At 39.2% G+C, this 14,369-nt stretch overlaps 1 protein-coding gene across 2 annotated transcripts in view; it reads right to left on the bottom strand.

Moving 5' to 3' along the window:
- POLR3B (polymerase (RNA) III (DNA directed) polypeptide B) overlaps nucleotides 1-14,369 on the bottom strand; it is a 136,810-nt gene that overhangs the window by 65,611 nt on the left and 56,830 nt on the right. For both annotated transcript variants that reach the window (XM_011975527.1, XM_011975528.1), the window contains exons 13-16: nucleotides 8,692-8,853; nucleotides 5,557-5,757; nucleotides 3,553-3,715; nucleotides 2,161-2,314 (exon numbers count right to left, since the gene is read on the bottom strand). In XM_011975527.1, coding sequence (XP_011830917.1) covers nucleotides 2,161-2,314; nucleotides 3,553-3,715; nucleotides 5,557-5,757; nucleotides 8,692-8,853 — 680 coding nt within the window. The remainder of the gene's footprint in view (nucleotides 1-2,160; nucleotides 2,315-3,552; nucleotides 3,716-5,556; nucleotides 5,758-8,691; nucleotides 8,854-14,369) is intronic.

The following is a 14,369-nucleotide window of genomic DNA, read 5'->3' as shown; positions in this document are numbered from 1 at the left end:
CGATCTCCTGACCTCGTGATCCACCCGTCTCGGCCTCCCAAAGTGCTGGGATTACAGGCTTGAGCCACCGCACCCGGCTCGTTTTCTTTTCGAATATATATTATGTTGGATGTAATGAAATCCTAAAAAAGAGTAACCTAGAAATTGTCACTGTTATTCCTGCCCTTAACTGGACCATGCTATTAATAGTTATAAATAAGCACCTAATGTGTGCCTGGCACTCTACAGAGCACTTACCACACCTTATATCAGCTACTTCTCAAGACAATCTTAGGCAGGCATTATTGTTTCCATTTTATAGCCAGTGAAACCAAGGCTGAGAGACTGAAGTAGTACACTCAGAGTCACACAACTCAGTAAGTGGGAAGTCAGGATTCAAACACAGGTATATCATCAGCTAACCATTCTTTGGTTGCAAAGAAGAGAAACCAATTCTGGCTAATTTAAGCAAAAATGAAGTTTACTGGAGGCATTAAGAATTTACCGGTGCTGGGTGCAATGGATCACACCTGTAATCCCAGCACTTTGGGAGGCTGACGTTGGTGGATCACTTGAGGCCAGGAGTTCGAGACCAGCCTGGCCAACACAGTGAAACCCCATCTCTACTAATAACACAAAAAATTAGCCAGAGGCCAGGTGCGGTGGCTCACGCCTGTAATCCCAACACTTTGGTTGGTGGATCACTTGAGGCCAGGAGTTCGAGACCAGCCTGGCCAACACAGTGAAACCCCATCTCTACTAAAAATACAAAAATTAGCCAGGCGTGGTGGCAGGCACCTGTAATCCCAGCTACTCAGGAGGCTGAGGTATAAGAATTGCTTGAACCTGGAAGGTGGAGGTTGCAGTGAGACAATATTGTACCACTGCACTCCAGCCTGGGTGACAAACTGAGACTCTGTCTCAAAAAAACAAAAAATAAAAAAGTTAATGGAAGGATAAGAATCAACAAAAAAGCTGAAATGCTCAGCCTCAGAAAGAAAAGGAACTAGAGCAATTCCAAGGATCCAGAAAATGAGGTGTTAACAGGCAGTCTCTTGCATGCAGCACTGGGAGAATGAATCAGGTCCAACCACTTCCCTCCCTTGATTTATTTTACCTGGGATTCAAATTCTCTGATGAGGGGGTATGACTGGCCTCATTTGGGTCATATGCCCAACCCCTGGCTGAAGAGAAGAGGGCACTGGACTGACCATCCCAAGAAGCCTGCCAATGGGGAGGGGCAGTCCTCAAAGGAAAATGAGGTAGTATCATATGAAGGAGGAATGGATGCTGGACAGTCACTCTCCCAGCTCTGACAGACTTCCAGCTACTGCTAGCTCACTGCCTCGTGCTTCAACTCTACCCGAGGTATACACAGAATAACTACGGTAATGCTAGAAAAGGCTTGTGAAACAAGGCAATGTCCTCAGCTGATGTCTCTGCATATCCCCTCAAACCAGACACTATGTCACATTCACCTTTGTACCTCCAGCTCCTAGATAGTACCTGTGCACAATAAGCCCTTAATAAATACTTACTGAATGAATAAAAGGAACCTACTTTTCCATTGGGTCTAGTGTTATTTTATTTCTTCATGTCTCCATGTTTTCATTCTTGCCTTGTTTCAGCCTTTCTCCTCCCCACCTACCTCCAAGTTAACATAATCCTACTCATCCTTTAAAGCTCAGTTTGTAGCAACAGACTATAGTGGGCAAAATCATGCATCAAACGAATCCTAAGGACTTTGAAATAAAAAACAGACTCCACCACTCTTTAGTTTTCAGTAAGTTACTTAGCCTCACTGAACCTCAGTTTCCTCATTTGTTAAACGACAAGAATAATCCAACCTCATAGGGTTGAATGGAGTTAAAGCCTTACACATATAGTGCCTCCATTAAAATGACAAATAGTGGCTAGCATTAACTACTAGCACAGATGATTGTTATTAGTCATTTTTTCTGCCTTTCCCGGCAGACTGAGCTCTCTGAGGGCAGACTCTGTCTCCCATATTAATTTGCATCCTCAGTACCTAATATGCATATTCATAAAGTGTTTGCTCATGGAATTAAATTTATCTTCACAATGAAAGAGGTTAAAACAGTTTCATAAATAAAAACAAGTCTATTTCTTTCAAGAATAAATATAAAGAGATTCTTAAAAACTCTTTTTAGTAACATATACCTGCATAGCCTTCCTCCATCAGAAGAAATATAGACACATCGATCTGTAAGATTTGTTGAGATGGAAACAAATTCATTGATATATCCTGCTCTTCTCATGAGTCGAAATGTATTCACCAGCTTTTTGTGGTCGCGAATGACACCCAAGATGTTACCTAGGCAAAAAGAAAGAATAGGTAAGACAGAAATAAAAAATAAACCCAACCTGATTTAATACATCCAACCAATAAAAATAGTAAGCAGCACTAAGCAGTTATTTGAAAATACTGTTATTAACACCTGCAGCCAGTCCACAAGGTTGCAGGGAAGCAACAAAGGAAGAATGGTTAAGGGCCAGTCCTTCCAGATGCTGGCTGAGGAATACTGGAAAAGTCAGCTTCATTTTCCTCATCTTTCAGCACAGTGCTGGGGCATGAACTCAGGTCCAAACAACTTGGGTGTGAACACTGGCTCCATCACTTCCACAGGGTGGTAGTAAAGATTAAATGAGCTGATCATTTAAAGTACTGAGAATTCTGCTTAGCACCTACTAACTGCTACTATTAAACTGCTTCTTGTTGTAATCATCATCTGTGAAATGGGGAAAATGAACTTTGCTTCCCAAGATTAGCGGGAGGATTCAAAAAGGCACTGGTTAAAGTGCAGAGTAAAAGCTCACTCAATGTTAGCCTCTGGGATATAATGAATGAGGCAGTCAGTTAACAGCCCTGCTGAGGCTCTGACCCCTTCCTCACCAGCCCATATAGAAAAGAGTTAATGCCTCCTAGAATGAGCAGAAGGGGGAGTGGAAGAGAGGAAAGACAAGTGATAAGGGATAAGCTCATGGAGCACACTAGTGAGAGGACAGGCACTCACAGCAATAAATCAAAAGCAGAAAGGAAGAGAGCACACTTCCTGCTGAGTCTCTGGAAGACTTTGAAGGAGGTAGGAAGAGGTATATGAAAGAAGTAACTGGAGTGTGAGCCAGAGGAGAGGGATCCTCTTACCACAGGCTGCTGACATACTGATTATCAGACGGCTAGACAAAGTCAATTCATTATAAGAGCTGATATGATAATTTTTGCAGAATGACTCCAATATTTAACTTGAACTTAAAGATACCATGTTGAACCTTATTCCACTATGGATATGTCAGCAACTGCAAAAGGGCAGACAGCAGCCACTTTCTGCAATGTTACCCTTTAGCTCTGATAGCTATATCCTCTCAGAACCTTGGATAACCCAGCCAACAAAGTAACTATTTCTGTTATCACTGTATTTTCTACCTTTAAGTGAAGGTCAACCTGGGCCCAGAATTAAAGTCTATTTGTGCTTTACATACCAGGATAATAATGGATTCCCTCCCCCTCTTCACAGACTATCTAGGGCCAAGATGTCTCCATAATATACCCACCATTAAGAAACACAAGAAACACATTTGGGTAAGAGAGCTCTTCCCCACATAATAAATTCACATCTTCTACTCCCAAGTTACTGGCTAATTTAACAATGGGTCCATCTTCCATATCAGTTGTGATGTGTGTCATAAGGGCCAAGTTTTTAACCAAACCACATGCCTAAAAAACAAAAGACAGTCATTTCTAAGAATGAACATTAGTAATACAAAGTACAGTCTGCATCTGAAAATAGCTCACTACTTTGCTGGCGGCAATGCAAAGCAGTACAACTTTGTAGGGGATACTGTGGTGATTCACACAAATGTCTTTAAAATATATATATATCCCTTAATCCAGAGGAATTTATCTTCATAACAAGCAAGGATATAAAATAGATTTAGCTACAGAAATGCTCAGCACAGTACTACTTGTAATTGTAAATGCTGACGGCATCATAAATGCCCAACAAAATTGACTACATTAACAATTACTCCCAGACAACGAAACATTACAGTCATTATGATGATACTGTATAAAATAAGTAAAGAAAAACATTAATAAATGCAGCTACATACAAATATAAAATTTCTGGCCTGAAATGAGAGCCTGTATAAAATAACTGGCCAGTACCCTTAAGTTTCTTGGTCATTAAAGGTAAATAAAGACTGAAAAACTCTTTCAGATTAAAAGAGACAAGGAGACATGACAACTAAAAATAATGTGTGATTCTGGAACAGAAAAAAGACAACAGTGGGACAACTGGCAAAATTTGAGTAAGATCCATAGATTATAGTATTGTTCAATGTCATGAGGTTGATAACAGTGCTATGGTTACATAAGATGTTCACAGTTGGGAATCTAGATGAAAGATCGTGGAAAATCTTTGTACCAGTTTCATCACTTTTCTGTACATCTAAAATTATTTCAAAATGAAAAGAAAATAAATATTTTAAACATCTATGCAACCCAGTACAGTTCTAAAACAACAATACCAACAAGGACAGAATATAGTAAATAGAAAAAAAATACTTAAGACAGGTGACTTGTAAGATTGTATCTTCAAGTCTTAAAACCATCTGCTGCGGTAACCGTACAAAATAGCTACTTTTTTTTTAGGTTAGCTGAAGCAATCTCTGGGAAATGAAATGTTTCAAAGTTGTATAAATTATACAAAATTTGACAAACTGGATAATTTTAGTGTCAATTTCCATATGGTTTCAGATAAATTAGATAAATAGTTTCTAAAAATCGCAGCTCTATAGAGACTCCTATTTTCATCCCTTCCAAATAATGATAAATTCCTACACTTTGGAACCTACATCTTTTACCTGTCATAATTATTAATTCAGCATATATTCATGGGGCCTCTACTCTAACCAAGGCTCTATGTTAGGAGCTTGAGATACAACAGTGAACCTTCCTTCCTCCAGAATTTTACAATTTAGAAGGAATAGAATCAAGTGAAACTCACAATGTTAACCCAAGGGAGAAAGGACCCTGACACAGGGAGGAGCGGGCGCTACAGAAGCAAAACAATGTAAACTCCCTGGCTTGGTGTTTAGGCAATTGCTTGCTTTTCAATACAAGTGAGTTAGAATCCGCATTAGGTCATGGACTGTGTACTCCTAATTGGCTGTGACTGAGCCTAACTAAGGACAATAAGGAGCTGCTCAAAAAGAGCCCCTCATGAGCATGAGAGGGGATAGGTCTTTCAATCTGCCTTCACAGTCTTATCCCATCTGTGCATGATTTGATTTTGGGATAAACTAAAATAAGCAAGAGAAACATGGACTGTATTACTTTTAGCTAACACACAGAATCAAATGCTTCTGCAGGTCCTAGTTTTGGAATCATACGAATGTAGTCTCCCAAGCATGTCAATATTTCTTTACCAGATAAATGATGGACAAAAAAAGGATATGGCCTGGAGATGGGAACAGAAGCAGAACCCCCCACCCCACCCCATGCACAGACATAGGTATTGCCTCTGACACAGCATCAAGACTCCTCAGATTCCTTACCTCTCCTTCAGGAGTGTCCGAAGGACAAAGCATTCCCCACTGAGATGGCTGGAGGGAGCGAGGACCACTCACTTTTCTTGTTTTTTCAAACTGGGAAGAGATTCTTGTCATCATGCCCAGTGCAGATATATATGACAAGCGAGACAGCACTTGGGTTACACCCTGGCGGTCCATTTTAAATCTCTTTAGAGACCAATTTCCCTGTAGGGAGATGAAAGACGTAAGACTATTCCTAACCCAATCCTATGTTGTCTGATACTGTGCAGTCACTCCAAGAAGTTCATGGCAAGATCTTCATGCTTACAAAATTAGAACCATGACACATATTCAGAAATCAAACTGTCACAATTAAAATGAAAGTTTAGTCAAGTCACTTGCTGGGGTTTTCTAGGAAGATAATGAACATTACTGTGTCTAGCAACCATCTCAGAATTGTTCGATGCATAAACTTACCACATCAGAGCCGTCACCTTCTCAGCAACTAATTCTATAATGAAGAGCCAGTTCAACCACAGATTTCCATGGGAAATCATAAGCTAACTGATAAAACACCAGCAATATCTATACACATTTAAGGGAAAACTAGTTTGAAGCTCAAAGAGATCATTTCATGTTGGAATGTGCTATTTGGATGTTTTCCAAAGTTAGTCTTAAGAACAGGAAAATGTAGCAACAGAAAAATAACTCAGGTATCATTTACTTAGGATAATGAACAAACTGAAGGCTTCTTAATTAAGTTTTAAGGAATCTAAAAATAGTATATATATTCATATTAAGAAACATATATTCTCTGTGGCCACTGTGTCATTATTAAAATAGATTCATATCAACTAAATCTTGAACATTAAATTTACTTTATCTTCTTATGCATTAAATATGTTGTATTATTTTGTAGTTGTATTAATTGTATGCATTAAAAATATTCTCAAGAATAATTTAAAGATTAAGATTAGAAATTTTTGAAATTTAAATTCATGGTAACATGAATTAACAGTAGAAAACAGTATTCATCCAAAAATCAAAGCAGGCTGGGTGTGGTGGCTCACACCCATAATTCCAGCACTTTGGGAGGCCGAGGTGGGTGGATCACTTGAGGTCAGGAGTTCAAGACCAGCCTGCCAACGTGGCAAAACCTCATCTCTACTAAGAATACAAAAACTAGCTGGGTGTGGTGGTGCACATCTGTATTTCCAGCTACTTGGGAGGCTGGCGTGGGAAGATCACTTGAGCCCAAAAGGCAGGGGCTGCAGGGAGCTGAGATCACACCACTGTACTCCAGCCTGGGAGTAAGACGCTGTCTCAAAAATAAAAAAAAAAGAAAAAGCAAAGCAGACAATAAGATGTGAACAAAATTGTTGACTCAAGTTTTCTAATTCTAAAGAGAAAAACTGCACCTGCCGTGGTTCTTCATTCCTCCTCAGAGGACCCAATAAAAGCCAGGAATGTTCTCTTGAGGAAAATGCACGTAGAAACAAGAATAAAAATTTTACATTCATTTTTGGACTCTTGTGGATCCCAGGTTAAAAACCCTTGTAGCAGAAAATCTGCTAGGGTTTCAGGAAAAGATTAGGTGATCTGTTTGCATTAAAATATGTAACTTTGGGGGAGCTCCCTCACAAAGTACAGTTTGCTCACTATTATAGTGAAGATCGATCACTTTGGAACCTTGAGTTTCTGAAACGTGGGAAAGAGCTAAACTCTAAGAAACCCTATTAAAAGGCAAAGAAATAGAGCAACTATATATATCCCACAAATTAATCTCTCATATTATCACTTATTTCATTAACTCCTTTTATCCTTGGAGGCAGAATGAATCTAGTAAACTGACTTATGCCCACAGAGTAAGAGTAAATAAGGTAAATAAGTATTCAGCACACAGCTAAAATAAGGCAGCAGCTGTTGGCAAGTAGCAAGTAGATGGGAGTGAAGCCAAGATGTTCAGCAAGAGAATTTGTTCTTGTATTCTGTAGGAGTATTACAAAAGGGAGAGACGAGAAACAGACAAGAGGGCTAAAAATGCTCCTTTGAGAAAAATGTATTTGGTAAAAGCATTCTGCTAATAGCAACACTAAGAATTTTAAAGGTTGATCTTTTTCTGTTGTCTAGAGTGGGGCACACCTGTAACTAGGCCTGCTACTGATTTTTGTAATAAGCAGTTCTATCAGGGAGGTAAAGCAGTTTCCTTTAGGGGTAAAAGAAGTACTCAAAATAGCTCTTTTGACCTGAAAATCATGGGCGAGCAAGCAAGGAAAAGTAATTCCAACAGAAGCGTGTTCAAGCACTCTTTGGAGGATTCTCTTCAAATACTCAGGGATCCACCTCAGACAAGTTTGGGCCACTAGAGTTTATGTGCCTAAATAGGGACAAAGGCCTGGTTCACCTCAAATTTAGATGTAGCTGTCACTGTATGGGCCACTCACACAGACCCACTATAAAGTTCTAAAGTCAAGTATTGAAGCAAGTCTGCACTCTTTCATCATTAAGGGAATCAACATGGTAGATTATACTATGCTTTGTTGGGGCAAAATGTCATCCATAAAACTAATTTTATGTCTGGCATGCAAAACATGAACCAGACTTCATCAGATAGACCTATAGTTGTTACGCTTTAAGAAAGGAAGCAAAACCCATCTGATAACCTTTTCTGAATAGCCCGAGACCCTGACTACACAGCTGCTGCCGAGAACTGAATTCATCCAGCACAGAACTCATTGCTTATGTGAGGAACAGCTGACAGGTCTTCGAAGAATATAAACCTGCTGTGAAATGAAACATTTTGTATTATTTTGAACAAAAGGTTGATAATTAATAAACCTGTCTGAAATGTGTCAATTTTACTACAGAAGAAAATGGGGGAAAGTATTCTTTAAAAGCATGGTTATTAACAGTTAAATGAAGATTTTTCCTCTGTGTAAGAGTATCTATTTTCTTATTGCCTCATATAACAGGAACTATAATTTGGCAGGAAAGTTAGAGTAATAAACACTTCAGACTTCCTTTCAAAGTAGAAATTTGTGCTTTGTAAACATTCCTTTCTATATTTCACCTGGATTCTCAAAGTGCTTTAAGTTTTTCTTCTACCAAATAGATTTACAACTAAATTACAAGACCCTAAAAGAGTGACTGAAGACTTACGGTAGAAATAGCATTCACCATGCCATTGGTGATCTGGTCTTGGCGCATGTGTTTGACAACATCAAACTGGGCTGCTCTTTGCTTAGGAATCACCTGGTCGGCAATCTTTTTCATTTCAGAATTAAATTTTTTGAACAAGTCTTCAAAAAGAAGAGATAAAAGCTAAAAAAAAAAAAAAAAAAAAAAGGTATATGGTGATTTTTCAAAAAGCACTGCTAGATTATTTTAATAAACTCTAGGTCTTAAGATTTTTAAAAAATAAGATGGAGGAACTGCTTAAAACAGAAAAAAAATTGGTATTTTCAAATTCAGTTTGCCAGATATGTACATAATTTTCTATGTGCTTAACACTGTGCTAGGCATTTAAATGAGAGCAAAGATGATGACATACTCACTGCATTCAAAGACATTTCCTTTAGACTAGTCACTTCTAGACTTTCAGATTTCATTGACCAATGACCTAATTTTTAATTTTACAGATAAAGTTACGCATTAAAACCAAAAAGGATGCAGAGGGAGAAGAATTACTATTAAAAACTCTGAAGATGCCCAAGATGTTTCCTGTATCATTGGTAAAGGTGTAAATTGGTACAATCACTTAGGAAACAGTTTGCCATTATCTACCCATCCCTATGCCCAACAGTTCCTCTCCTAAGTATACCTGCTATAGAAGTGGTTCTCAAACTTTAGCATGTACAGTAATCACTCTGAGGGATTGTTAAAACACAAATTGCAGCTGGGTACGGTGGCTCATGCCTGTAATTCCATCACTTTGGGAGGTAGGTGAGTTGATCACGAGGTCACGAGTTCAAGACCAGCCTGGCCAAGATGGTGAAACCCTGTCTCTACTAAAAATACAAAAATTAGCCAGGCCTGGTGGTGGGCACCTATAATCCCAGCTATTTGGGAAGCTGAGGCAGAGAACTGCTTGAACCCAGGAGGCAGAGGTTGCAGTGAGCCAAGATTACGCCACTGCACTCCAGCCTGGGTGACAGAGTGAGACTCCATTTAAAAAAAAAAAAAAGGCTAGGCACAGTGGCTCACGCCTGTAATCCCAGCACTTTGGGAGGCTGAGGCGGGCGGATCACGAGGTCAGGAGATCGAGACCATGGTGAAACCCCATCTCCACTAAAAATACAAAATTTTAGCCAGGTGCGGTGGCAGGCGCCTGTAGTCCCAGCTACTTGGGAAGCTGAGGCAGAAGAATGGCGTGAACCTGGGAGGTAGAGGTTGCAGTGAGCTGAGATCGCGCTAGTGCACTCCAGCCTGGACAACAAAGTGAGACTCCACCTCAAAAAAAAAAAAAAAAAAAACACACATACACACAAATTGCAGGCCCTACCCTTACAGTTTCCAGCTCAGTAAGTCTAAGGTAGTGCCCACGAATATGAATGTCTGATCAGCTCCCAGGAGATGCCAGTGCTGCTGGCAGGGGGAGGGCACTCAAGATACTTATACTAGCTATTTGTAGCAGCTAAAATCTGGAAACCATACAGATAATATGTAGACAAACTGTGGTATACTCATATAATGAAACACTATAAAACAATGAAAATGAACAGAAAATCACTAACCACAAAATCATGGCTGAGTATTAAAAACAAATACTCAGCAAAAGAAACCAGACATAAAACAATATACATATGGCACGATTCCATTTATATAAGGTTCAAAACCCAGCACAACTACATTATATTGTTTAGGAAGGTACAATTAGGTGGTTATACTTTAAAGATTAGGATGCAAATAGTGTAATAGAAGAATCAGCTAAAATTTTAAGGACTTCTTAAAGGCCAAATGTGGACTGCCACACAAGTTCAGAGTTCTTCTGAAGCCCAGGCACAAGAAGTGTCCACACCCACTCACGAGTTCCTTTCTGTGGAGTGCTCATGAAAGGCTGCAGCGAGGCAGAAGACCTGAGAAAGATCCCTTTGCTGGAACACAGGCAATAAAACCCTACCTACCTACTTCCCTGGGCTTTCTTGCATAGGAAGCAACACCTAAGTCCCTGGGAATGGGGCAGGACACCCTCCTGCCTAGCAAAGTCCCGGGAGGCAAAAATAACCTCCTCTCAGAGAGGGATAGAAGCAAAAGCTATCTGTCCCTAATCACCCCTGCTCTCCCAACAAGCTCTGCACCTACAGTAACTAGCAACAACAGTCTCCCCCTGGAAGAGGTCCAGTAAACCCTCTGATTTCAGGAAAAGGTGCAATGCCAGAGGGAAGAGAAGGAAGAAGCATCTTTCCCTAGGGGAGGAACAGGAAACCTGGTTGGGCAAAGATCCTGCACTGATACACAGCAGGGGCCAGATACTGCAGGGAAGGGGCAGGAAACTGAAAGCTTTCTTTTAGAAAAGGGGGGGAAAAGAAAAGATTGCCCATTCTCATCACTCCTATTCAACATTGTATTGGAGGTGCCATTCAGTTCCATAGGACAAAATAAAGAAATAAAAGATATAAATATTGGAAAAGAAGCAATAAAACTGTTTTTACTTGCAGATAATATGTTTATCCACATAGAAAATTCAAAAGAATCTAAGAAAAAGCCTTAACAGAAATACTACATGTGTTTAGCAAGTTTGCAAGACACAAGGCCAATAAACACAAAGCAACTAAAAATTACTGAAAGAAATTAAAGAAAACTTCAATAGGTGAGATGATAAGTTCATGGATTGGAAAGCTAAATATTATTTAGATAACAGTTCTCCCCAGACTGAACTACAAATTCAAATGCAATCTCAATGAAAAAGCTTGCAGGCTTTTATTATTTGTGAAAATGGAGAAGCTAATTCTAAAACTTAAGTACAAATATTAAAATTCCTAAGTTTATAATAATACTCAGAAAAAAAAAAACATCCTTCACTATTCACTTCTGGAGGAAATTAGAGAACTAAATCATTATTCTGCAAACAGGCTTAAAAAAAAATGTAGCAAGCATTTACCCCGCCTTTCCCACGTAAATTACGTTTCAGGGTAACGAAAGGGATGACAATGAAAGTACTCTGTATTAAAAAATTCCAGCTAATAAATGGACCAGGATGAAAATGTTAGAATATCATTATTTTGCATGCCCTAATGAGATAATGAATAAAGGAATTGATCATCATCAGATGCTCAATAAAACTATCAGGAGAAAAGTTGATGGGGAACTTAATGGATGAATCAGGGACCCAAACACCTAAACCCAATGATCAATTTCAATGGCACAGAAAGTGCATAAAATCAGACATACAGGATAGGATATACCCCCACCACCCACGAAGTGTTCTAGTCCCCAACCAAACCAAACCAAAATCGGAATACCATTTATCCTCTAGATTTAACTTCTGGTTTATAAGAAATTTAGGAGGGAGAGGAATGAATATATATATATATATATATATGTATGTATGTATGTTAAAAGACACCATGAGGGCTGGGCACGGTGGCTCACATCTGTAATCCCAGCACTTTGGGAGGCCAAGGCAGGCGGATTATGAGGTCAGGAGTTTGAGACCAGCCTCACCAACATGGTGAAACCCCATCTCTACTAAAAATACAAAAATTAGCCGGGTGTGGTGGTGGGTGCCTATAATTCCAGTTACTCAGGAGGCCGAGGTAGGAGAATCACTTGAACCCGGGAGGCGGAGGTTGCAATGAGCCGAGGTTGTACCACTGCACTCCAGCCTGGGCGACAGAGTAAGACTCCGTCTCAAAAAAAAAAAAAAACACCATAAAGATACGTGATAGTTAATTTTAGGTGTCGACTTGACTGGGTTAAGGAATGCCCAGAAGGTTGGTAAAGCATTATTTCTGGGTGTATCTCTGGGGGTGTTTCTGGAAGAGATTGACATTTCAATCAGTGGGCTGAGTAAGGAAGATCTGCCCTCAACCAATGTGAATGGGCATCATCCAAACTGTTGAGGACATAGAACAAAAAAATCAGAAGAAAGGCAAATTTATTATCTCTTCTGGAGCTGAGACACCCATCTTCTCCTGGCCTTGGACATCAGAACTCTAGGTTCTCAGTCGTTCAGCCTCAGTCTGAGAGTAAACACCATCACCTCCCTGGTTCTCAGGCCCTTGGACTTTGACTAAACTATACCACTAGCTTCTCTGGTTCTCCAGATTGCAGACAGCACATTGTGGGACTTCTCTGTCTCCATAATCACAAGTGCCAATTCCCATAATCAATTCCTTCCTATCTTATCTATCCATCTATCTAAAAAATTTTAACGTGTGAAAACATATGAAAAATTTTAAGGTGTGAAAAATTTTAGTCATGTCTTTTAGAGACATATTTTTAAGTATTTACAGAATGTTATTTGACAGCTGAGATAATGAAATGATTTGATGGCTACAATTTGTTTAAACAACACAATTTGGGGAATAAGGGGAGGGGAAAGAGTTGAGAAGGGTATAGATGAAACAACATTGCCTTCCACTGATAACAGTTGAAGGTCTGTGATGGATATATAGGAGTTAATTTTACTATTCTATTTTTGTGTATTTTGGAAAATGTTATTAATATTTTTATTTAAAATGTTAACCAAAAACCCTTAAAAACTTAGAAATAAATCTGAAAGAGGTGCAAGACCTTCATGAATAAAATTATAAATCTTTATTGAAAAACATCAAAGAAAGCCAAAATAATGAAAGGAAAATATTCATGGATAAAAAGTCTACATATTTTAAGATTACAAATCTTCTCCAAATTGATCTACAGTTCCAATACAACGCCAATTAGAATCCCTAGAAGATTTATTTTGATGAAAATTGACAAAATAACTCTAAAATTTATATGGAAAAGCTAAGACCCTGAAATAGCCAAGACACTCCTAAAAAAGCTGAAGGTACTAATGAGTACATAGACAACCTGACCAATGGATAGATCAAAGAGTCCAGAAAAGATCTGCACATATAATAAAACTTGTTATATGATAGAGATGCATTTTGGATCAGTGAGGAAATGAAAGACTATACAATAAATGGAGCTGGGATAACCAGTTATCCATTTGGAAAACAAATGAAATTGGATTCCTTACTTCATTACAGATGAACAAAAGAACAAATACTAAACACACAAGCTTAAAAAATAAAGAGCACTGTATTAGTCTGTTCTTGCCTTGCTATAAAGAAACAACTGAGACTGTGTACTTTATAAAGAAAAGAGGTTTCATTGGTTCATGGTTTAGCAGGCTGTATAGGAAGCATGATGCTGCCATCTGCTCAGTTTCTGGGGAGGCCTCAGGAAACTTACAATTATGGCGGAAGGCAAAGGGGAAGCAAGTATGTCTTATATGGTCAGAGCAGGAAGAAGAGGGAGAAGGGGGCGATGCTACACATTTTTAAGCAACCAGATCTCATGAGAATTCTATCAAGAGAATGGCACTAGAAGGATGGTGCTAAACCATTAAAAACCACCCCCATGATCCAATCACCTCCCACCAGGCTCCACCTCCAGCATCGGGGATTACATGTCAACATGAAATTTGGGTGGGGACACAGATTCAAACCATATCAAGCACTATTAAAAGGAAGATAGCTGACAAATGACTGCAACTAAAAGCACAAATTAGTAGCATTTTAAAATACTATAAAGTGGCCGGGTGCGGTGGCTCAAGCCTGTAATCCCAGCACTTTGGGAGGCCGAGACAGGCGGATCACGAGGTCAGGAGATCGAGACCATCCTGGCTAACA

The sequence above is a fragment of the Mandrillus leucophaeus genome, unplaced genomic scaffold (assembly GCF_000951045.1).
Source record: "Mandrillus leucophaeus isolate KB7577 unplaced genomic scaffold, Mleu.le_1.0 Scaffold157, whole genome shotgun sequence".
NCBI lineage: Eukaryota > Metazoa > Chordata > Mammalia > Primates > Cercopithecidae > Mandrillus > Mandrillus leucophaeus.
Note: the sequence above shows the minus strand (reverse complement) of the source record. Positions and strands in the feature narration are given on the sequence as shown.